Source organism: Syngnathoides biaculeatus, chromosome 10 (genome assembly GCF_019802595.1).
Source record: "Syngnathoides biaculeatus isolate LvHL_M chromosome 10, ASM1980259v1, whole genome shotgun sequence".
Taxonomy (NCBI): domain Eukaryota; kingdom Metazoa; phylum Chordata; class Actinopteri; order Syngnathiformes; family Syngnathidae; genus Syngnathoides; species Syngnathoides biaculeatus.
The window spans coordinates 15,301,332-15,326,691 of NC_084649.1; the positions used below are offsets into that span (position 1 = coordinate 15,301,332).

Sequence of the window (25,360 nt, forward strand, 5' to 3'; positions counted from 1 at the left end):
ACAATCAAAATATTAGATTGTTGGAGTGGATGCATAATAAAACCAGTAAAGAGGAACCTTAAAAGAACAAAAAAATCCTGGAAGAAATTACAATTTTTTTTTTATATACTTGGCCAAAACCAACACAAAATGAAGGAGAACACATGAAGTCCATAGAGGAAGGCTGGAGCTGAGATCTGAAACCAAAACCTCTAAACTGTGAAGCAGACATGCTAACCGCTTGTGATATAAAGTATTATTCATCTAGAAATAAATGAAGAGTTTGTTTTCAAAACGAGACATAGGCATTTTTTTTTCAGATTTACGAAACTCGCGCCAAAATTATCCAGCTCCGAATGCATAATTTTGGCGCGAGTTTCGTAAATCTGAAAAAATGCCTACGTCTCGTTTTGAAAACAAACTCTTCAAATATTGTTTGAGTATTTTCGGCAAGAAACTGTTAATGAGATAGTGAAATGCGATGGTTATTATTTAACATTACCTATCATTCCTGTTATATCACCACAGTATGGCACAAAAAGAAAGCCGTCCCAGCGACGGGAGATAAACTGACAAGTGCAAACCGAGATAATGCTGTCGCTTTGCCCTGCCCAAAAGATAAACAGTCACCAAAAACAACAGCAGAGCAAGCGGATCGATCGGAAATTCAACGGTCATCAATGTCTCAAATTTCCAATCTTCAAATTTTGCCATACTCATTTGACAAAGTACACGCATTGATAGATCTGGCAGTTTTCACGAAACTTTTTTAAAAGGTGATGACCATTCACACTGACACACTCGCACTTTTGCAAACAGCTGTGTCAATTATTTAGCTTTTCTAACTGTTTCTAAAGGATCCCCATCGCACCCTCACTCACCAGAGCTGGTGGTGCTCTGCAGGCTCCCCCGCTTGCGGAACGGGGATTTGGACTTCCCTGAGCTGTCGCCGGCGGAGAAGGATGCTGACATCTTGCTGCCTGTGCTCATGCGGCTAGTGGAACAAACCCAGTTAGGGTTGCTCGGTGGTTAGAGCGATGGAGAGAGAGAGAGTGAGAGAGAAACTCCTCCCGGCGTTGGCTCCTCCTCCTCCCAACTAGCCACAGGTCAAGACCGACGCTGCACAGCGGTGAGCTAAAAACAAGGACTGCGCAGCTCTTGCTTCTCCTTGGTTGCTAGGACAACCACAGAAGATGAAGCTTCAAGCGCCTAATGTAAGGAGATCCAGACGCAAGAAGACACTACGGATGCGAGCGTTACGGCAGCACGCCACAAGATGGGCTGAGCAGGAAGGAAAGCGAAGGACAAAAGTTTTTTCTCAACTGGTCTAAAAATAGATACACAGATACACAAAAAGTTGTTTTCAACTGGTCTAAAAATACCACAGATACACAACCAAACTCCAAAAAGGAAAAACAAGAATGACAAAAATGCATTTTATGACTCTCATTGATACATACATTTATTTTTTTGTACCAGACTAGATCAACAGCCATACATAATCATACAAACAAAATCAATTTATAAACTGAAAACTGTTTACAGTAATTTAGAACGTCCTCATTTGTAGTCTCGGAAAGCAACATTTAGAAGAAGCAACATCACCACCTAGTGATAAAAACGATTTCTGCAGCTACAAGTGAAACTTGCATGATACGGTTTTCTCACAGCTAGTCTATAAATATTTGTTTAGTTGGATGCTCATTTAAATTCAAGTAGTTTAAAATATGGGAAGCACGCTGTCCTAGTGATGAGTATGTATGCCTTACCGAAAAGGTATTTTGTACTCAGTGAAGGCGGAAATGTGAAGGAGTGTGAATAGTCGTCGTCTGTCTCTAGATGGGCCTTGTGATTGAATGGCAACCGGTCCATGGTATCATGCCAATCACCCACAATCAGCTGGATATACGCTTCAGCTCCCCCGTGACCCGAATAACGACAAGCGATACAAAAAATGGATCGGTACATGAACCACTCTGAAACTGAACGAACCAGCATGCAATCAATGTCGCCTATAAATATTCAATAGTATGAAATATACCTGAAAACCCATCTGATTCCTGATGAAGGTGAACATGCTCAGATGCAAAAACATGTTTGGTTGTCTCCAGGCTTTTTTTGACCCATTATTTACCGAGAGCTGACCCTCCAGGTGTAACATTTAAAATGTAGCTGCACTCCGTTAAACCACACCAGCGACACCACCAAACTAATCAAGGTTATCTTACCTGGTTTAAAAATATACTGTACATATATATTTCCCATTGTGCTGTGTATTCTGTAACTATTACAGTTATTTCCTTTTTGTTTGTGTCACTCTGCATTTTCAACAGAGAAGCTTTCGATTGGCGCTGCCCATCACTACTGCATATCATTCCTTGAGACCAAACCTCATGAGAATGTGTTTAGAGAAGCCAGTCACCCCCAACCAAAAAAGAAGGGGGAAAAAATTGCTGTATCTCTCTCGCTGGCTAACACATGATACAGTAGGCTCTGATCTTTTAAAAAAAAAAAAAAAAAAAAAAAAAAAGACTGGATAACGCTTACATAGCGAGCGGTCTGTCGATTGGTTGAAGCCACTTGGCCGCCATCTTGGTACTCGCACACCGTGTGGAAGACAAGGTTTACAGGTTGGATTATGGCGGCGTTTTTCTCAAAGTTTGGCATGTAAAATTCAACCTTGTCGTGTGAGCTTGACATTTTTTTCACTTCTGGTAACATGAAGGATTTTTAATTCGACATGGTAAGCCAAAAAAAGCCCAAGTGCAAAAGGAAAGACATATAACACAGTGACTACCAAGAAACCTTGCATATTACCTCGGGCTCGATTTGCGTGACATGGGTTTTCCAAAAATACATTGTGAAGCACGAGCATCATAACATGGAAAAAAAGTAAGCATTTTTTGTCATAAAAACATTAAATTTTAAGTCAATCAGTTAAGACATATTTTTGGAAATAAGGACTCATAATGGGAAAATACATGCTAAAGGCATTGTTGTCTCTGCGACGTCCTATTTCAGACAGAAAAATGTAAACTTGTTTCCTCGCATTTGAAAATCAAATTCAATTTGAAGAGTTCTGTATTATGAAATTAATCTAAAATTTAACAGAAAATGCATTTTCTTGCCTATCTACTGATGAAGTTTGGGAAAATATTTACATAGCTTTTTCGCAAAAGACCAATGGTCTTTAAAGGCGCAGCAGAGAGTGAACAGTGAACAACAACAACTGTAAACTTTAACAGTGTCAAAGTAAATCTTTCTAACTTAACTGTGGAATGTTTTCTCACAGCCATGAAACTGGCGATTCACGCAGATAATCGCTGTCGCTGCATAGGTCGGCATGGTTGTTTTGGGAGTATCAAGACGGCGGACGGGGACTTCAGTTTTGGTGGCCAATGAGCCATCCGGTCTTTTTTTTTTTTTTTTTTTAGATCATTTTCAGTAGTACGCCTAGGCCAGTGATTCCCAAACAGTGTGCCAGGGTACATTAGTGTACCGTGAGCACTCTTCAGGTGTGTTGTGGGAAGTTATCCAATTTGATGTAATTGCTAAAGAAACATTTATTTCCAAGAAATAATGTATCTTTATTCATCTATTTATGCTAGTGAGGCGCAATGACAGGCAGAACAAAAAAAATCCTCTTCTATGAGATGGCAGGAAGTACATACAGTAATTAATCGATCCATTTTTTGTGGCATTTACTTTTGTTGGTGTGCCGTGGGATTTTTCAATTGTAAAATATGTGCCTTGGCTCTATAAAGGTTGGAAATCACTGTACTAGGCTAATATAATGAGAGCCAAAACCTGACACAGCCCTGTAATATCATGTGGATTGTTTTTTTTTTAAATAATAAACTAGATCCAATGCCATCTGACACATAGTACAGTAATAAATATATTGTAAAATGAATACGCATCTTGAAAAACGACAAACTGTGCAGTTTTTTTTTTATCTGTAAAGTGAATTCATTGATCACCTTACTTGTATCCTTCATTTTGTGTGGATTTAGTATGAAACAAACACAATTTTAATCGTTTGCACATTCGCATCACAGTTCTGAGGTTGGGGATTTGAATACGGGCTCTGGCTTTCCTTTGAGGAGTTGGGATGTTCTCGCTTGGCTTATGTGGGGGTTTTTCCGCCGGCACGCCGGCTTCCTCTCACATTCAAAAAACATCCACCTTGGGTTCATTTAAGACTAACATTTCCTGTGAATGTGAGTGTGAATGTTAAGTTTGGATGTGCCTTGTGACTGGCCTTCGACCATCCCAGGGTATAGACAGTACCTCGCTTCTTGACGAAATCAGATGAGATTGGCTCCAAGTCACCCACGAACCCAGCTAGGATACATTTTAGTTAAAAAATTAATGGATGGATGGAATACAGAAAATCTATGGATGAGTGTGTGATTGTGTATGGGAGTCACGTTACATCATGACGATTCATACAGAACCACCAAAGATGACTAAAATAGTTTTGACGCCGAACTTCAAATACAAATGAAAATCTTGCCAAGTTATTGCTAACTTAGTGAATATGAGGGGAAAAATGCGACTTACCTCCCCCTGACATGGTTGCGGGTGAATCGGAGTTCGGGAAGCCACACGTTAAAACAGGAAGTTGCCTGTCAAAGCACGACGAAATATTAGTTTTATGTATTTGTTCAAACCAACTGTCGTATATAAGTGAGTCCAACTCTTAAACCTCGAAGGTTAAGCTAACTAGCCGCAATAGTTTGCTTTGTTTTTTAATGTTTCCATCGGCTAACATTAGCAAGTGAGTAGCACCCTAATAAATTATTTAACACTATAACACCATAATAAATTTGAAGAACCGGATAAATGTATGCTTTTTTTTTTTTTTTTTTTTTTTACCTTAGCTGTATATCGTCACCATTTGCGTAGTTAAACTCTCACGAAAGCAATCCAGTCGTTTGTGTCTTGACTGTTGAGTCTTTCCTGGTGGTGTGCTTCAACTCAACTTTTTTTTTTTTTTTTTTTTTTCGACCCACAACTCACTTCCACTTGAGACCCGTTTTGTCCACACAAGTGAAAACACATAGAATCAGTGCACATCGTTTAGATTTATAAAGCACAACGTTGAAAGCAACTTATCAGTATGTATAGTTTAAAAAAACAAACATGCCCATTGATATGATCTACAAAATATGTTGGTGATGTAATAAAGAGGCTCCAATGGGCCGACACATTGTACTTTGAAGACTGAAGTCCATCACTTTTATGTACCATATGGACCTTTGAAACTGAAAGCTATCATTTGTTAACATATTAATAGATAGCAGTGTGCCTTTGGAAGCTTTCATGTAATAATCATACACTTGTGCGAGCAGTGGTCGCCAACGTGCGGCCTGCGGGCACTGCAGGGGGCCCCAAACGCCACATCCTGAGCTCAATATGGAATATTGTTGACTATTATTTTGAAAAATCAATAGCGCTGTCTTCTTGTGTGATTTGAGCGAGGACATTTGTGACTTTAGTTTTAAAGATTATTTACCCTTGCATTCGAGGTATAACTTGCAGTCTTGTATGTAAACGATAACTGATTAAAAGTACATGTATCTAAACAGGATATAGCTTAAAAAGAGTTAGCACATATGCTTCGACAGCTCCAAGAAGTTCTTGTGATGGTCCATTTTGTCAGACCGAGACACCAAATTAAAATGATTCAGTAGAGTGCACACCCCCACTAAAGCCTCACAATGCTAATTTGCGCCAGCTGGAAAAAACTTTTACGGACCTCTTTCATATATTGGAATTTCATCAAAAATATGACCTTGCTCCATGCTTTTACTATGTCCTTAAATTAGCTTGTATATTACAAAATAAAGTGTCTTTTCTGCAGTATATTTTAAGAAGTGAATCTTTTTTTCTTGCTTTTTCCTGCTCCCTCTCACTCTCCAGAGCCTTGTTACAAAACAGCACTTCAACTTCAACGGCCTTTGCCCTCCGACGAGCGGTCAGTACAAAGCAGTAACTTGAAAACGTGACTTTTTTGCTGCAGTATGCATTTATATCTCTTCACATTTGCTTCATACACAAGCTATGCCAAATCGTTTGGAGGCAATTATCTACAACTGCGTTCTTATTATGTTGTCAACTGCTCTGGAACATTCTCAAGAACTTAAGTACAATTTTTTACCCCGTAAATTAAAACATTTGGTGTTTTCACAGTCTGCATTATATTGTTTGTTAGGTTTGATTTAATATTTTGTTTTCTTGAATTACATGAGGTAAGAGGATCCAATCAAAGGCAGCTCACTGAATGCATACTCACGCAAGTAGTCCCAGATCAGGCTACAATAACACCCAAAAAAGGTCAGGAGGTGTCTGGTTTAGCTTGTAATATATTTGGACAAGACACACAGATAAGGACTCCCAAAAGACCAGGCTCCTCCCACCACCCACAGCAGCACAGAGAAATGTCACGAGGTAATAATTGCCATGGAGATGGCGGAGCCTGGCGAATCTGGGGGCGAGTTGACTGAGGTCCATCGCTGGATTCGTCGGGCTGTGAGGATTGCCACGCTCTGCCATCCTCCATATTGGAACACAGAAGCTTCGTCATCCTTCCTGGGAAATGTACGTGTCTCATGTAACACTAAAGTACTGTAAAACTGGTCACTGTACGGCCTACTCTCAAATAGTGTTCCAAACAGTAAAACACGTAGCACAAATGCAGAGATGATAGTTAACAAGCCAAAGATTTCTAGAAGTTGGGCCCGGATTAGAAATCCAGGACCTCAGAACTGTGAGGCCAATGTTCTAACCAGTTGCTCCACCATTCCACCTTTGCTGGGTCGGAACTGGGAACCATGTGAACCTGTCTCTTCCAAGTCATGTTTGTGTCATGGCCCTGCCGGTCCTTGTCCTGGCTGCACCGGGCCCCGACGCGGCACGCCCCGTCAGCAATCAGTGAGGTGCACACCCGCGCCTCGTACCATGTAATCACGAATGATACAAATAGGACTCCTCGTACGGTCTGGCCTTTGCCAGATCGTTGCCTCGTGCCTCCTTCCTGGACTCTCCTGATTCTGTTCCTGCTCTCCCGTGTACCGACCCCCGCCTGCCTACTGACCTGTCTCTCATGCTTGACGACTTTGTTACTGCTGCTTCCGTGGACTGCCCGTTTGATCCCCGACACTGGACTGACAAAAAACGTTTCCCGAACCGTCTCTACGTCTCCCGAGTTGTGCATTTGGGTCCAACGCGTGTTCTGGTCGTGACAGTTTGGGTAGCTGTTGAAAAAAGTGGCTTCTCGCTTTCTGTTTTGCCTCTTGAGGAGGGCGGATGGGCACCCCGCAGAGATAAAACAAAAATCTGTTAAAAGAGGCTAGTTGCAGTCGCGACACTTCATCAATCCAACGACTGCCGCTAGCAGTTTCAACCCTAATCGTCTGTTAAATTTGTGGATTACAACCTCCTCTTCAGGAGCAAAGTTGTGCCTCGTGCAGAACTTTATTTTGTTTGGGCTGGATGGATCAGGATATCAATAGGCAGATTGGTACAGCGCCAGCAGTCCTTAGGTCAGAGTGAAGAGAGTTGAGTCCTGAAGGTCAGTTGGTGCATCCAGGTTCCTCACCCCAACTAGTGCCAGAAGCGATCAAAAGCTCAAGAATGTAACAGAAAGTAAGATGTTGCGATTGTGCGGTCATTTTACCGTCCTCCCTCTTGATGGCCACATTGTTTTTTTAGTTTCGGCAATTCCATTCAGATAGAGATGTTCCGGTAGACCTTAGTCACCCTGGGCCATTTACATCTCCCAGCTGGCCTGAGATTACTTTGGTGTACCCGTGGGGGAAGTGGAGGTGGTGGTCAGAGACAGGGAGGTCTAGATTTCCCCCGCTCCGTCTGATAAGCACAAGAAAGTGAATGGATGAATATTTAGCAGGGCTGTTTGAGATCGAGCCCGTTGACCCGCAATCATGAGAACACATCAACGTTCTTTTAAAAACATACAAACTCTTTATTACAACCGTAGCTCTCGCTGAACTTTTAGCTGTGTATCTTCTACACGCATGCAGCCTATTCTTTCACTTTAAAGACGATATATAAAATCAAATTAAAAATAAACTCCCTGTTGTAAACAATCCACGTCATTCACAATTTGGAATGTTAATACACGATGTACATCATTCCTAATTTGAGACCTCTCACAGAATATTTTGGTAACCCTGTATCCATGGTAGTGAAGCACCCGCTCTTTCGATCATTTCTTTATCACAATTCAAGGTTTATCATGTACAGAAAACCTGATGAGGGAAAAGAAAGAAACTAAATACATTTCTCCTCCATGATGACAATCTCCACGACTCACAAAGAAGGCGGCAGCTGGTTCAAAACATTCCAGGCTCCTTGAAATCAAATTCAAAACATGTACTGAACACCCACAGATAAAAAAAATTAAAAAGGTCGTGTCAAGCGGTACGATATACACAAAACCACACTTACGAGTCTACCACACACATAAATTAGCAGGTGAAACAATTGAAAAGAATGTAACAATACTGATCAAATGCTGTGCATCGAGATAGGCTCGATTTCTAATACGTCGCCAAGCGAGATGAGTTCAGAACAAGTCCGGCTCACTGATCGAAATGAAATCAAACAAACAATAAAACAGCAAACTGCAGCAATTTCATGAGAAGTGGGTTGCACAATCTGTGCTGGGCTGATTTGAGGAAATTTAGAGCGCTAATGATTAAAGGCAAACATCTCCGCTTGATGTCTACTTTGAGACCGGCATAAGGGAAAAACGTTTTTCAAAGATTCTTGTCATTCATTGGACGGATTTGAAAATCCTGCAAAAATGCGGCCTTTTTTAAAAATTATTTAGCAACGATTAAAAATTAATTTCCCTATTGCCTAAACTTTTGAAAAGGTTCAATCTTTGTCTAAGTCTTAGTTTTAATACGTGTTCATTTTCACACATTTTCAAAAATTTTGAGGAAAACTAATGTGGCAAAGTGCAATACAATCTAGAGAACTACGTCGACTGGCCACGACTGCAAATTTTAAAGACGACCCTGTAAAGTGAATCCATTTCGAAATACATACAGTAATACGGAACATTTTTGAAGATAATTGTTGAAAATGTCCAAAGACTGAGAACTATGGCCTACACAGCTGTGGAGATACAGCTATAAACTCCTTTTGACCGTTTCACTTCTCCCGATTCCTTTGGACATGGCTAAAACGGCCCCACCTGACTCACTTTAGAGTCCAGTATGAGTTGGCCCCTCCCCTATATATTAGAACTGGCGAAACACACTTGCAGCAGCGTTTTTTCAACATTAATGTGATGTCCCGTTAGCTAGCTGGTTTCGCCAATACTCGGAAAATGCAACTTCCCTTCGGATAGCCTGCTGGCGAGGCTGCTTTAGAGCGCCTCATTGTCAGCCATGAGTCCACGCACAACACAGAGAGAACCAGGAAGCGTGAGGCAAAAGAAAAAAAAAACATAAATCTGACATGACAGCCAGAAGGTCGACAGGGCTTTATGCTAGCTTGTCCGCTTTGGAGTGGTCCGTTGTCCTGGTATGGAAAAGAGGGATACATTCCACACACAGAAAGCTATAAGTGGCTATATTTTCACACCGAGAATATAATTTTCTGTGGGTGTAGAAGGATATTAAAGGATGTAGCATCCAATTTTAGTGGTAGTTGATTGACAGTTGAGCAGTACATGGTTTTGTTGAAATTGACCACTTCCAGTGGACACGCCCAAAGGATTCCAGAGCAGTGAGAAGGTCTTCATTTTTCTCGATTTTGCAGTCTCATTTTATATACTTGATTTTTTTTTCATCACTGAAATTTTGCAGTCTTTACCAACAGTCTTCTCTGTGCTGTGTCAACTTGAGAAGATAGTTTCACTTTACAGGGACTTTAAGGCGATCTAATTGAAGAACGGTTTCAAAACTTCTGCTGTTTTAAAAGATAATGCTCAGATACAGTCAGCGAGGTATAAATTTAACTATTTGCTAGTTTGGAGTGCTGTAAACTGCAGCGTACCAATAAAATAAATGATTATTATTCAGCTCACAGCTAATATTTTGAGGTAACCAAAATACCAGACTAGGTAAACCTCTTTGTGACATTCAAAACTGAAAATCTGCATGTTTGTAAAAATATGCAAAATATTCTATGCATCTGCTATTTGCGCTCATTTGACAATAATGTCACAGCATGTTATAAAACACCTTTCATGATGTCTTCGATGCAATTACCCCTGAAAAAAAAAAGATTTAAGGGTCTGTTTCTATGTGGTTGTTTTTCACCTGATCCGTCTCGATAAATTCAAATGTCTCCTCAGCGATCTGTCCGGGTATACGAAAATCAACAGGTAGTGGATGAACTGGCTCAGACGCTTGGGACTGAGCCAGGGGGCGGCAGGCTTCCCCCTTGGGACTGGAGGTGCTGTGCGAGTTCTGAGGTTCCAAGTTGCAGCCGGTGCCCTGAAGAAACTGGAGGAAATTTTCCTCGATGGAGCCTTCGCGGCTGGGCAGCCTGTCCTCCACCTCCAGCCCCGCTCGGCGAAACAGGCACGGGAGATGTTTGCCCAGCTCCTCCCGGATCTGTCTGTTGAGACAGCCGTAGAAGAAGGGGTTGGAGGTGAAGCAGAAGTAACCGATCCAGGTGACTGCCTCCTCCAGAGACGCCAACGCGGCCGGAGGGCTGGCAGCCAGGGCAGAATACAGATGGAAAGCAAAGTAGGGCAGCCAGCAGCACAGAAATTGGCCGCCGACCGCCGCCAACACCGCTGCCGCCTTCCCTCCTCCAAAGGCCCGCGCCGGGGTCTCCCTTCCGGTCCCAGTCCCCGTCCCAGAGCTGGTGACCATCGTGGAGCGGCTACTGAGCGACTCCGACCTCTGACGACGAGGCGTGTCCGTCCAAGTGGGGAGTGGCCCGTGGTGCATGGCGGCTACCCGGGCCACTTTGAACATGTTGCAGTACACCACGAAAATGACCAGCAGCGGACAGAGGAAGTAAAGCAGCGTGAAGAGGACCATGAACGCCAGGCGGTTCGAGCCACCCCCCGTCCAGTGGAGTGAGCAGCGCCTCTGACCCTGTACGGGAGGAGATGGGATGCTCCCGCCTCCCCCGCTAGCCTCCAGAAGAGGAGTCCTCGTGCCTTGCAGGATCCAGGCGAGCAGCGGCAAAGCAGACATGGCCAAGGCTTTGACCCAAATCCCCGCCAGCACTGAAACCACCAGGCCGACGGTCATCTTCACCTCGTAGCGCATGGGGTGTATGATATAATAATAGCGCTCCACGTTGATGACCGAGATGGAGAGGATGGCGGCACTGACCAGGAACACGCTGAGAAAGAGGTAACTCCGGCACAGGGCCTCCCCGAAAAAGGCTCGGCCGGAGATCATGCCGAGGGGCATCAGCACCAAGGCCGCCAGCAGGTCCACCAAGCACAGGTGGAAGACAAAGGCAAACTTGTGGAGCTGCGGGACCTTGGCGATGACCGCCATGACGGCCACGTTGCCCACCACGGCGAGCAGATCCATGAGCAGCATGGCCGCCAGGGCTAGCCACTGGGACGGAGGCCAGCCCTCAGCCAGAGCGGAGGTAGACATGTTGGACGGGAGCTCCGGAGGCCGGCGGGAGGAGTTCCACATTGACTCCATCGGAGGTTGGGACGAGGAGGGCAGGCAGGGTCCGTCACTGGCCCATCACCCATCCTTCACAGCCAGGAAGTGCGGTCGGACGACGGAGGCTCGGGAAGTAGGCGGGGGGTTGCCCCGCAGTCGTCAGGCGGCTGGTCCGATGGTCGGGGAGCTTTTTAACAACCCTTTTCATGGATAAAATCCTCACATTTGCCAGCACACCTGATGAAACACAACAAAACTGTGAGTTTCACCTCTTCTGGGATCGTCCAAAGTCAATCCTCAGATGAACTATTACAAGAAATCTCATTTTAGCGACACAATGGCAGCCAGTATGAATTACACAATCCCCGTTGAATCACTGCAAAAGCAATCCAGAAAGGGCTATCTCCACTTACAAAAAAAAACTACAATATATACACATACATACATATATATATATACATATATTTTAGAGGTCAGCTAAATCCCTGGCGAGCCTTCTTTGATAAACACTTTTTTCCATTAATACGAGTCCTTTATTGGATTTTAATTAGACACTGCCCAATGAAGTGTCTGGAGAGTGTGTTGTCTATGTGTTGAAAGCACTTTCCATCGCATGCCAATGCAGACGTGTCTCCAAACTAAGTTAGCACAAAGATACAGTACGTGGGATTCTACTGGTGTCTGGCCAAGAAAAACCCGGAACTGTTCGTGATTAGAACACCGGGAATTGAATTGGGGAATTAATTCCACAGTGATTGCCTCCAGTAACCAATACATGGCAAAATCAAACAACAGGGTGCCCCGATTCAGTTTTTTTTTTTTTACCCTCCTGCCAGGTTTATTAGTCATGTCTTACCACCCACTCATTTATATGTTAATCATTAATACATGACACCCACTGTGTAAAGCAAGGCGTTATTTCTGTCATCATGCATTTAGTTTAGTCATTTTCTCTCCTAATTTTAATATGAGTGGAGAAACAAATGTTGGGGTGTAAAGCAAATAGATGGGGAGGGGGTGGAGGTGTGGGGGGGGGGTAGATAGAGCATGATGTACCTGCATAAGAATATTTCCTCACACTGCTACTGGTTTTGGGTTGAAGGATGAGAATGTGGTGCATCTCCCACTCAAGTAGCGTCATGTGCCGGCGCTGAACGCAGCCGCCTTCGTCCCTTCTTCTGCGTTGTGCATCCTGGTCGACCGCGGACGTGGTCGCGTCCAAAAGATGCTGATGGGAATGTGAGCAAAGACGCCAGGCAGGCAGGCAGCCCACTCTCCTCTCTCCCCCTCCTCTCCTCCTTCTCATGGTTGCAGGGAGGACCTCAGCGTTGCCTCTCCACACGGTCCTAGCGTCCAAAGGGTTCGTGCTGAACTCATCACAGGAATTACGCAAGTCTGGGGTCTGCGGAACAGTACTTTGATTCCGAATTGAAGTACATTCACACATGCACCCCCCCCCCCCAAAAAAAAGGTCAGTTTATTTCAGTACTGTGATACCGTTATTAGGCCGTTGTTATACTGTTATTATACTATAATATTACTGTTATAATAATAATTATTATCACTATTATTATAACAGTATATTATTATTATTATTATTATTCAAAACAGAGTGTCAAGCTGTTTATTGCCACTCCTACCTCAGATTTAATGTCGAAGCGAGAATTCCGCATTGTGTGTTTAATACAAACACACAACATTGCCAAGACGTTTTCTGTGTTACTTTTGTTCCCCTTTTTGGGAAAGGGTTGCATTTCTATTTTTTTCAATGAGAAAAGATGATTTGACATACACATATTTTGAGTTGCCCTCACGGTGGTACAGCTGGAAAGCGTTGACCTTACAGTTCTGAGGTCCCGGGTTCAATCCCGAACCCGCCTGTGTGGAGTTTGCATGTTCTCCCCGTGCCTGCGTGGGTTTCCTGCGGGCATTCCGGTTTCCTCCTACATTCCAAAAAGATGCAACATTAATTGGACACCCTAAATTGCCCCAGTTGTGATTGTGAGTGCCCCTGTTTGTCTCCTTGTACCCTGCCATTGGCTGGCAACCAGTTCAGGGTGTACCCCACCTCCTGCCCGTTGACAGCTGGGGCAGGCTCCAGCACTCCCCGCGACCCTTGTGAGGATAAGTAAGAAAATGGATGGATGGATGGATTTTTTGAGTTAATAACAGCACAGTTAGGTATCATGACTAATTATTTTGGTTATATATATATATATATGTATATATATATATATATATGATTTGTCCTATTCACGTATAATAGAGAACATTTAAAGAATGTGCATTTTCCGACTTTAATATTCTTGCTCTTCTACATGGATTTCAACATTACAATGGCTGAATTTCTCTCTATCCCGTGTCTTCCGGCGGTTATTTGGCCAGCAGCTCCACGGATGGGCGCCGCCCCCAGCATAAGATTTATCGAGAAGGTGACGGAAGTGATGAGTCCAGCCTTCAGCCTCCTCCATCCCAGCTTCTCCAAGTGAGGCTCCTGTTGCCACGGTGATCCTTTTCATATACAGTCCGTCTCAATGCTCTATCTACAAAGGGACAATGAAATCTGGCCGATTATGGATACGACTATCTTCCTACCAACTGGATGGGTATTTTACCCCCCAATTTGCATTTGTAAGGTCGCCCAACCATTTGCATTTAACAATAATCACACCTTGCACCTCTTTAAACATGCATGTAACAACCCACACGCACCGAGTAATTAATCTCAGTCACTAATAAGATTCTCAGAATAATGCCAGAGTGACGACGCGGCTCTTGTGGTTCAAATATGACACCGTATTATATTTCCGGCCCTCCTTTCAGTGATGCAGTAGTTGTTATGCAATGAGGGCAAATTTATGGATTTATGAAGTGGAGGCCCAGCATTTGCAGAGGGTAGGGCCCGACGCTGACCCCCCCCACTCACGAACTCTGGCGAATAATGAACCCTCTCCTAAAATTTCTTTGGTTGCCTATATAAGTAGTCGAAACCATGAATATCTTACAAACTATGATTCAAAAACATTTATACAATTTCAAATATCTCCAACCATTGGTGTGTACCCCGTAAACTCAGGGGTGTCAAACTCATTTTTGTCACGGGCCACATTGTAGTTCCGGTTTCCCTCAGAGGGCCGTTATGACTGGGAAACCATAAAAATTGTTTATCGCCTCATCATATTGACACGCGAAATTTATGAATTACTTTTGGAATCAGAAATCAAGAGTAATGGGGTTTTCAACTATTGTTGATGTTTGGTTATGTAAAAACCACTTGAAATACCTCAACGTTATGATTTATGGTATGACAATTTGAAATTTTGGTACAGATTTAAACAAGAAATGCGGAAGTTGACAGACATGATTTGCTTTCGCGGGCCACATTAAAATCATGTGGCGGGCCGGATCTGGCCCCCGGGCCTTGAGTTTGACACCTGTGCCTTAAAGTATGCAAAGTGAAAATAAATGTCTCCTAAACTTGATGCACCACAGAGAATATTACAAGACAAAGTATGTATTGAATAAATTATTTTCAGACCAAAGTTAAAATGGAGAATTTCTCACAATAGTTGGAAATTACCAAAATTGGCCCCCATATTATCACTATTGATAATAAAATATCAATTGCATGCACTCACAATGTAATTTGCTCAACCATGTTGATGCATACTATGTGCAAAATGCGTGTGTGTGTGTGTGGTGTGTGTGTGTGTGTGTGTGTGTGTCCGCACATAAGCGAGTGTGAGGTGTGCACTGTTGACTCATGACAAAAATAGCAAGATTCCAAGCTCGCCTGGCAGCACCCATCATCGGCGCCACAAATACAATGGTTTCCGTGGCAACCGTGAAAATAGACTCCACGTTCGCACTCCGAAATAGCAAGAGGCCGCCGCGCGAACCCCGGAGCGCCGCGGCTGCCGATCGCGACGAGCGACGCCGATGTCAGCTGTTCCTCGCACGCGCTCGTGCCGTCGCATTTACCGAAACGGATTTATGGACGCCTACGCAAACAAACAGTCAGCACAGATGCGGCGCAGGTGCCCCGAGTGGGATAATATTGACCTGCTTATTGTATGATAACATTATCGGGGGGGGGGGGGAAGGGGGGGGGGAGATGGGTAGGACAAACAAAAAACGGACAACTGGCAGGATTATTGTGTGGATCATTTGATGAGTGTGATACACGCACACACACACACGCACGAGAAGGAGGTGTATCACATGATGAATGTCTGTTAAAAATGTAAAAAGTTGCTGGAGATAAATAGTAAAGCAATGAATGTTGCCTTGGAGACTCTCCAGCGAGAAGGTTTGCAATGCAGCGAAAAAAAAAATGCTAGGTTTAGGTCATCTTACATGAATGAACATTTTTGATAAAGTAAGGCTAACTGGATCAAATCCAAGTCATCCAGTGTTGAACCCGTAGGTGTCACAGGTCTACTTGTGTTTGACCCAGTTTTGTGTTCGCATGGTCACTCTTTGACGAGGACCGCCCCCTTTGCTCCGATTGGTTGCCTCCGTGTAGAAGACCCACTTGCCAGAGGACACGGTGCCATCATCGCTAGTGATGTACATAAGATCAAGAAATTCGGGTGACCAGATTTCAAGCCTCTAAGTAGGAAAACTTTGAGTACTGAGTCCATCCATCTGTCCATTTTCTTTGCCACTTATCCTCACACGGGTCGCAGGGAGTGCTGGAGCCTATCCCGGCAGTGAAAGGGCAGGAGGAGGCGGGGTACACCCTGAACTGGTTGCTAGCCAATCGCAGGGCAGATGGAGGCAAACAACCACACTCACAATCACACCTAGGGGCAATTTAGCGTGTCCAATTAATGTTGCATGTTTTTGAGAGGAGTGTCCGGAGTAAACTCACACAGGCACGGGGAGAACATGCAAACGCCACACAGGCAGGTCCGGGATTGAACCCGGGACGTCAGAACTGTGAGGCCAACGCTTTACCAGCTGATTCACCATGCAATATGAGGTGGATAGTTGCTTTCTGGTGGCAAGGTGGCTCAGCTGGTAAAGCATTGGTCTCACAGTTCTGAGGTCCGGGTTCAATTCCGGACTCGCCTGTGTTGAGTTTGCATGTTCTCCCTGTGCCTGCGTGAGTTTCCTCTGGCAACTCCGGTTTCCTCCCACGTTCCAAAAAATAACAATAATAATAAACATGTGCCTTGCGATTGGCTGGCAGCCAGTTCAGGGTGTACCCCGCCTCCTGCCCGTTGACAGCTGCGATAGGCTCCAGCACTCCCCGCGACCCTCGTGAGGATAAGCAGTGAAGAAAATGGATGGATGGATATGATGGATTATATTACTAGTACAAAGAAAACAAAGTCTTCCTCGATGTGCCACATGGGGTCGCTGTATCCCATATATTCCACACTACGTAGTGTACAGAGCATTAAAATTGTTTTGTTGTAGTAGTAATGTAGTATACTATCTACAGAAGGCAGTATATTGATAAAATAATGTTAGGTGTCCAATTATTCTCGTGAATTTCATATAACAATGATCCGTTTTGATTGACACTGCCTGGTGAACGAGGTCGTAGCTCACGGTGGTGTTGAAGTGTACTGCATTATATTTGGAGGTGTCTTGACTTTTGCATCTCGCGTATTTACATGAAGGTAACCGAAATATTCCAAACACCTCCCAATATGATGCAGCACACACCTACAGCAGTGTAAACTACAACCAAAGAGAACGCGAATAATAGACCAGGTGAGCCCAAAAGAGGCCATTGAGTTGCAAGAAGACGGCGGACGAGATTTGAGTTCTGACTAGCTGTGAGCGTTTTTTTCCGGAGCCTTCCAGCGTCGACGGCACGACCGCGTTTGATATGACTTTAACCCGCTTGGCCCGGCTCGTTTATAATTCACGAGAGGAGCATCAATCTCCTGACGGCGTAATGCCCTTCAGCAAGGCCGCCGGCTAAATCAATCCGAGCTACTGAGTGGAACGCAGTACGGTCCAGTACAGTACAGTACAGTACAGTACGGCTTTGGCGTGGCCGACGTCAAAACACAAACGCCAGCAGGAAGACAGGTGGTGAAATGATGACTATGCACATAAAACATCAGTCAAATTCAAATTTAGAGGTCACATTCATTGTGATGTGAGCGCGGAGTCATCATTTACATCCGGAATATGGTGACAACCGTTCTGCGTGTGGAAGGATAATCAAAATTAAATACGTTCCGTTGTTAATGGTGGGCGGTTCATTACTTTTCACACACTCGAGTCCACATAACACCTACTGGATGACAGCAGTTGAGATTTGTGATTTTGTGACGCAAAACAAATGGAGCAAGGATGGAATTCATGTGAGCAAGTTTGTGGGGGCAGCGTTATTAACATTTATGCCTCACAGGCTCCCGTAGTTACAGTGGGAGGGAAAAAAAATCCTGGATTTTTAAAAATAGGCTCGGCAAGCCCAAGTCTTTCGTAGATTATCGAAAAGATAGTATTCAAAAGATGTTGCTTAATTCGTCCAAGGAATTATAATTACACGTGTAGAAAACAATATTGCCAAAATCAGACTCACATGCTAGAGCGGCGCGATGGCCAAAAAGCTTCTCAAACTTCTCAAACTGCCACAGAACTGAAGAAAGAGAAAAACAGGTGACAATTTTGCAACTTCAATGTCACTTGGCTAGCAACGATACGACGAATCGTATGATGTGAAAAACTGCATACCCCAAAACTATCAAATTCTGAAGTCTTAACATTGATATGAACGATACCTGAAATAAAAATGTACTTGTGGGACACCCTGTGTTGTAGCTTTCTAGTCCAAACACAAATTAGTACGAATTTGGGCAAAGCAAGATGACAGCAGAATTAAGGTTGGTGTCATTTGACAACAAATGGGTGATATATGGAAATATTTAGCAAAGAAAACTTTAAGATGAATGTGCACGGTGCAAGTCCGCTTCACTACGTTACCATCCTCCTGTGTGACAGACATGTTGATCTTTTAATTAAAGGCTTGCCTCGTTCCATCCCATACAGACATGGCGAGACTTGCCTCCATTCTAATTACTGCAGGGCTTTTTTGGGGGGGCGGGCGGGGAGGCTTTCATTTCAGCGCTTATGCTGTCACAGTACCAAGTGCTCCAGTTTTATCTCCTCGCTGCTCTTACACTTATATGCCTTTGATTTCAACTTTTGTACTGACCGCAGACCACAATTGCACAATTTCATGATGTCCAATAAACATCCTCCAAATCCAAGAAACATGAGATTGTTGCACTCCAGACCTACAGGTGGCGGTAATGAACAAAACAAAGGGTGCCAATAATCTTACATGCACACTTTGTTTTTCATCTGCTGGATATAATGTCTCACTTCCCACATTTATCTCCAATGAGCATGGACTGTAACATCCATCCATTATCTTAGCCACTTATCCTCACAAGGGCCACGGGGAGTGCTAGAGCCAATCCCAGCTGTCAACAGGCAGGAGGCAGGGTACACCCTGAACTGGTTGCCAGCCAATCGCCGGGCACATGGAGACAGGCAACAGCCGCACTCACAATCACACCTAGGGGCAATTTAGAGCGTCCAATTAATGTTGCATGTTTTTGGGATGTGGGAGGAAACCGGAGTGCTCGGAGAAAACCCACGCAGGCACGGGGAGAACATGCAAACTCCATGCAGGCGGGTCTGGCATCAAACCTGGGACCTCAGAACTGTGAGGCCAACGCTTTCCATCTGATCCGCTATGCCGCCTACTGTAACATCCATCAAAGATTTTTTTTAATATTGCATCTCATAATTATGGTCACGGGTTATCTGATTTGTCTGAGAGGCGGTACATACCCTGGACTGGTTCGTCAAACAATCGCAGGGAAAATATAGACCAACATTCATACCTGCGTACAAGCCAACGTGCAATTTCGAGTCATATTTAACTCCACACAAAAAGGCCGGCGCACAGATGTTATCCTCGAATCTCTCAACTGTGAAGGAGGCACATCCACCGCCGCCGGTTCGCATGACATCCCTGCTTTCAGATGCGTGTCGCAGACTTTTTCCGTTCACATTCAACAAACACGCAGCTGCATGCGCATCACGTCCAGCAAAGATTGCTGCAGCACACGCGCACACGCCCGGCCTGGCTCGGCCCGGCCCGTCCTTCACCACAGTAACGAGATGGGCCAGGAGGAATGTCTTCATCATTAGACTGACATCATTGCCTGCAACATAATGGCAAATGCAAGATGATCTACAGAGCACATCACCCCCCCCCCCCCATGTTTTTTTTTTTCCAAGAAATCGCACCAAGCAGTTCAATAATAATCAATTCCTCCCCTTTGCTGTGCTGACGTCGGTTTACAACGGACTCCCCTCCGTACAGTGACGTAACCCCCATCATTAAATAAGGTTGAATTTGCGGTAGTCTGTCGCTAATTGAGAAATTTCACTTATGTGCTACAAATAATGTATCTTTGTTACTCTATCTATACCAGCTCCATATATTGATCATCAGAACAACTACCACCAAACATCATTATTTGGCTATACATAGCTGGAAAGCATTGGCCTCACAGTTCTGAGGACCCGGGTTTGATCACGCCCCACTGGTGTGGAGTTTGCATGTTCTCCCCGTGCCTGCGTGGGATTTCTCTGAGCACTGCGGTTTCCTCCCACATTCCAAAAGCATGCAACATGAATTAGACACTCTAAATCGTCCCTTGGTGTGATTGTGAGTGTTGCTGTTGCCTGTCTCCATGTGACCTGCGATTGGCTGGCAACCAGTTCAGGCTGTACCCCGCTTCCTGTGGGTTGACAGTTGGGAAAGGCTCCAGCACGCCCCGCGACCTCTGTGAGGATAAGCGGCAAAAAAAAAATGTATATATACATATATATATATATTTGCTTTAGCTGAATAAACATAATTAGTAGCTAACATTATCATAGTCATAATTATAGTTTTCAACCATGGCTGTGGCACGCGATTAATTGCGTTTCTTGCCACGTAATCAAAATGTGCCAGATTCAGGAAAGCTGGTAGATCTTATGGAGTCAGCATTGAGCACAAGTAAATGATAGGAACTGCAGCACGATGAAACAGTGGTAAGCACATTTGTCTCGCAGTCCAGAAATTGTGGGTTCAAGTTTGTATTTTTTTTTTCCCGGACCCACCTGTGTGGAGTTTGCATGTTCACACCGTGCCTGCATGGGTTTTCCCCAGGCACTCCCGTTTCCTCTGACATATATATATATATATATATATATATGCAACATTAATTGGACACTCTAAATTGCCACTCGGTGTGATTGTGAGTCCGACTGTTTGTCTCTATGTGCCCTGCGATTGGCTGGCAATCAGTTCAACCTCCTGCCCATTGATAGCTGGGATAGGCTCCAGCACTCCCGAGACCCTTGTGAGGATAAGTGGCAAAGAAATAGATGGATGGATGGATGGATTGAATTTAATTTCAAAATGATCACGTTGAACTGCAAGATTTTGTGTTGAATTAAAGTGCTCGTGGGGGTGAGAGAGAGAGAGAGAGAGAGAGAGAGAGAGAGAGAGAGAGAGAGAGAGAGAGAGAGAGAGAGAGAGAGAGAAAGAGAGAGAGAGAGAGAGAGGAGGTTACGTGCCATTCCTCGGATGGACTGTATCACACACTGCCTTGGCTCCTCTGCGATAAAGACTGCGGACAGGCTGACGCGCTGCACGTGCTCCTCACACTTGAGTGATGGACTCGCCACAGAGGGGGGGCAGGACGAGGAACACCGCCCGGTCCCGTGCAGGAGCGCACCGCCGGACTTTGGAGCCTGTAGACTGAAGGAGCCGGGGGACATTGTTTTGGTCTGCTCGCTGCAAGGAAACCAGCACATGGTTATTTTCCCCCCCCCCGCTTCATTCTGGTAAAATTAAAGGGAGGGGGGACAGGAGGAAGATAACAAATAGACAAACGCATGTGCCCTTTTTGAAACAATTGACTGTGTATGTGCTTCAGAACTTTGGAGCTGTGACCTGCATGGTGCAATGCACCCCAGATTTTGCTGCAAGCCTGAATGCATTTACTGCATTTTGTACACGTTATCTCGTGCGAGAGCACGAGATCATGCTTTCAGTGCAGCATTTCAGATTCATAGAATATAAGAAACAAGATTTATTGCCATTTGTACATACGGGTATAAAACAGGACATGTTGGCATTTTGGTGCATTTCATTCAAAGTTAAAAGCAAAGTCAAAATTACGATACCAAGTAATGTGTGCTCCTATATAATATTTTCCCATTTATTTATTTACGTTTATTTATTTATGTATTCATATCTTGTGATTGCAGCTAACACGTCTGCCTCACAGTCCTAAAGTCTGAGTCTCAATTTATCTTGCTTGGGGTTTCTCCGGGTACTGCGGCATCCTCCCGCATCCCAAAAGCGTCAATGTCATTGAAGATTTGTGAGTGGTTGTTTGTGTACATGTGCCCTGGGATTGGCTGGCGACCGATCCAGGGTGTACTCTACCTTTCGCCGAGATAGGTAACAGCTCACGCCGTGAATAGCATAGCGAGATATTTTTGGTTGGAATTTTGTAAAAAGAAAAATGCTGTAGCTTTGGATGCACTCTTGTCTTGAAATAAAATGTGTTGTCCGTTCAACTATTACAGCCATCGTGATTTTGAAATATAATCTCACGATTATCAATAAGTAATCACTGGGATTATCTCCACAGCTCCATGATTCACCTGCACTGCGAAGAGCACTGACACAATGGTGAGATTGTTCACACCTCGTCGGTCGGCTCCGAGGAGGAGCATCTTTCTCCTGGTGGCGCCTCTGCTTTTGTCATCGCACGCCAGCGGACAGTACATGGGAGGCCCGCTGGACTGCCAAAAGACCTGCGTGTGCGCCAGCGACATCATCGGCTGCTCCAGAGGGAATCTCACCAGCGCCCCCGTCCCTCTTCCGAAGTACACGACGGTGCTGGACCTCAGCTTCAACTCCATCAGCAGACTCCGAGCCGAATGGACGCCCGTCGAGCTGAGTCGGCTCCACACGCTGCTGCTGAGCCACAACGGGCTCTCCTTCCTCTCCTCGGAGGCGTTTGCGCATGTGACGAAGCTGCGCTACCTGGACTTGTCTTCCAATGAGCTCCGCCAGCTGGACGAGAACATGTTCGAGCCCCTGGAGGACTTGCAGGTGCTGTTGCTTTATAAGAACAGCATCTCGCAGATAGATCGCTCCGCCGCCTTCTCGGGTCTGGCTAGCCTGCAGAAGCTCTACCTGAGCCAGAATCTGATCTCACGCTTCCCCCTGGAGCTGGTGAAGGAGCGGAGCCGCATCGAGACGCTCACGCTGGTGGACGTCTCCTCCAACCGAATCAAAGCCCTGCCATTTCATGAGCTTCAAGTGCTGCCTGCGTGGATTACAAACGGCTTGTACTTCCACAACAACCCCTTCCCGTGCAGCTGTGATCTTTTTGACATGGTCGCACGGTGGCACCTTAAAGATCTCAGCTCCGTCGTGGACTTCAAGGATGAGCACACTTGCGTCCTTGCGGGTCAGCCCAAACGAAAAGTGTCCACCTTGGAATTGGACAGAGCGTATTTGAACTGCAGCGAGGTCAAGATCTTGGACAGGCAAGCCTATCTAGAGCAGGTCGTGGTGTTGGACTGCGACACCAAGCAGAGAGACTTGGTCAAGAACTGGGCCTTGCCAGGAAACTTACTGGTGTCTACGACAAACACGAGCGCCGTGATGCTTCCGGATGGAAGCCTTCAGCTCGGTCCTTTGAAGGAAGACGACTCGGGCGTGTACACCTGCTACGCCACCGGAGACATCCTAAACGAGACCCTCTACGTCACCGTCGTCGTCTTTAACACCACCTCGACCGCCGGCTTAGAGAACCTGAAGACGGCGTACACCACCCTCATCGCGTGCCTCATCAGCATAGTGATGGTTTTTATTTACCTCTACCTCACCCCCTGCCGCTGCGCCTGTTGTCCAGGTCAGAATCTGGAGAAGAATGACCCGACGGGGAGTCTGAACTCCTCCACGGACAGCATCCCCCAAACCCAGCAGGAGACCGGATCGGAAAGAGGGAACGGGGGCGGCAAAGACTTCCCCAATGACACCAAGGACCCGCTGGAGCAGAACGGGAGGTTGAACCCAAAAGGTGGAGATGATTGGAAGGGGGTGAACAAAAAGAGAAAGGGTTCCATCAGTTCTGTGAGCTCAGACACCCCAATGATGGTGTGAGTGTTTGCCACAGAGAGCCTGCATAACCACTGTGCATACATTTGATGCAAGAGTCCAAATTACCCAAAAGACCCGATACGGGAATGCTTTGACTTCCTTGTGTTTGTTCATCATCCAGGCGGAATGCTTTATTCCGGGCAACGCGGACAAACCTCCTTCCTCAACCGGGCAGTTATTGGCATCCAGGGAGCTTTCTTTGCTCAGGGGACACAAAATGAGAGAGAACCTGAAAGGTTCTGGGCATTAGCGCCCAACCCTGAGCAAACCAGACAGCCACAAAAGCATTAGCGCAGTCACCGTGCAGGCAAGCTTGGGCCGCATCCGACACCGACACCGCAGAAGCAGTCGGACAGCAGATTAGTAAAACCTGACACAAACGCTCTCAAAAAAAAAAAAAAGTACCTTAGTAATGCCAAAAACTTTGCAATCTATCTTTAAAATGACATCTGTCAACAATTCAAATCATTTCACCAGACAAAACATTTTTTAGCAATGACTTTACATTACATTGCCTTACATACATTTTCCATTAGGACCAGAATGATTTTTTTTAGGATAAATATAATAGTATAGAGTATTACCAATAAAGACACTGTGGATGCTTATCTCAGACTTGACTTTAGGTTTTTGTGGTAATTCCTTTCTAGTATTACGGCTATTCCCTCGTTTATTTCCCTGATAGCGTTGCGTATTATCATGATAATAGTACAACTTGGGCACTTTTTTCAATGTGGCCCTAAAACTCCTTTGTAGCATCGAAGCATTCATGGTGCTCATGTCAAACACTGAGTTGACCTTGCACGCATCATCCATGTCTATAAGCACTCACAAGACATGATGACTACGCTCTATTACTTATAATGTAGCAACCTTACATTAAAGGTAAAAAAAAAAAAATCTATTGAATGTATGTCTTCTGTAGGAATTATAAAATATTAAGATGTGTCACTATTACAATACAAAAGGCAACACAATGTAAATAGCCTCATTCCAAACCTGAGAATACTTGTTTAATTTTACCATAGGCATGAAATGCTATCAGGATGACATCATCAGCCGTTTTTAATGTTAATTTAATGCCTGCGATATTACGTGACCTCGGGACTGAGGCTACAGGTTCTATGGCGGCTCGTATAAATAGACCCAGAAGCGGAGGGCGGGCTTGGCAAGTAGCACGTGGAATATTTAAGAGGTCACTGGCAATATTCCTGGTGAAGAGCTCAGGCCCGTGGTGTTGCTGTTTTATTTGGGAACATTATTACTTTTCACTCCCACTGAGCACTTCAGCCCTACTTCGCCATTCATCCTCTTCTCTGCATTACAACAGTGGCATCACCACGTAGGATGTTTAAAAATCCCCCTCGAGACGTGAAATGGTTCTTCTTTACTGCTATTTTTTTCATCACAGACAGGAGAAATGGATGCTTGGGTTGCCTTTTAATGTTATCAAGTCTACTGATGTTACACTGTGGGTTTGTAAAATAACATTTGTCTTTTGTACTGTCTGTTTCAATTCATTAGCTACGCTAGATTAAAGAAA

The 25,360-nt window shown here is 44.7% G+C and overlaps 3 protein-coding genes across 11 annotated transcripts in view; 1 reads left to right on the top strand and 2 right to left on the bottom strand.

The window, feature by feature from the left end:
- Positions 1-4,991, bottom strand: part of LOC133508126 (AMP deaminase 2-like) — a 29,861-nt gene extending 24,870 nt beyond the window's left edge. For 2 of the 5 annotated variants that reach the window (XM_061833897.1, XM_061833896.1), the window contains exons 1-2: positions 4,858-4,991; positions 4,543-4,607 (exon numbers count right to left, since the gene is read on the bottom strand). In XM_061833897.1, the coding sequence (XP_061689881.1) occupies positions 4,543-4,555 (13 nt within the window). In that variant the 5' untranslated portion in view covers positions 4,556-4,607; positions 4,858-4,991. Of the gene's footprint in view, positions 1-860; positions 988-4,542; positions 4,608-4,857 lie in introns of those variants that run through there. The other 3 variants (XM_061833895.1, XM_061833894.1, XM_061833899.1) reach the window with 2 other exon arrangements.
- A 2,977-nt stretch (positions 4,992-7,968) lies between these two features.
- Positions 7,969-19,862, bottom strand: LOC133508131 (G-protein coupled receptor 61-like). Of its 4 annotated transcripts, none has more exons than XM_061833909.1 (4): positions 18,148-18,626; positions 13,393-13,543; positions 12,657-12,946; positions 7,969-11,837 (listed from the first exon to the last, which is right to left on the bottom strand). In XM_061833909.1, exon 4 carries the CDS (start codon positions 11,634-11,636, stop codon positions 10,245-10,247), a length of 1,392 nt encoding a protein of 463 aa, XP_061689893.1. In that variant the 5' UTR covers positions 11,637-11,837; positions 12,657-12,946; positions 13,393-13,543; positions 18,148-18,626; the 3' UTR covers positions 7,969-10,244. The 4 variants fall into 4 exon arrangements, with proteins under 4 accessions (XP_061689893.1, XP_061689892.1, XP_061689895.1 ...); XM_061833908.1 differs by having other exon boundaries at positions 12,657-13,002; XM_061833911.1 differs by lacking the exons at positions 13,393-13,543; positions 18,148-18,626 and adding an exon at positions 19,566-19,862.
- On the top strand, positions 13,892-24,137 carry LOC133508130 (amphoterin-induced protein 1-like). Of its 2 annotated transcripts, none has more exons than XM_061833905.1 (2): positions 13,892-14,085; positions 22,295-24,137. In XM_061833905.1, the coding sequence occupies exon 2, from the start codon at positions 22,333-22,335 to the stop codon at positions 23,818-23,820; it is 1,488 nt and encodes a 495-aa protein (XP_061689889.1). In that variant the 5' UTR covers positions 13,892-14,085; positions 22,295-22,332; the 3' UTR covers positions 23,821-24,137. The 2 variants fall into 2 exon arrangements, with proteins under 2 accessions (XP_061689889.1, XP_061689890.1); XM_061833906.1 differs by lacking the exon at positions 13,892-14,085 and adding an exon at positions 21,836-22,021.
- The last annotated feature ends 1,223 nt before the right edge of the window (positions 24,138-25,360 follow it).

Coding starts and splice junctions, on each gene's coding strand:
- LOC133508131 (XM_061833911.1), bottom strand. CDS start 11,636: ATGGAGTCAATGTGGAACTCCTCCCGCCGGCCTCCGGAGCTCCCGTCC.
- LOC133508130 (XM_061833905.1), top strand. CDS start 22,333: ATGGTGAGATTGTTCACACCTCGTCGGTCGGCTCCGAGGAGGAGCATC.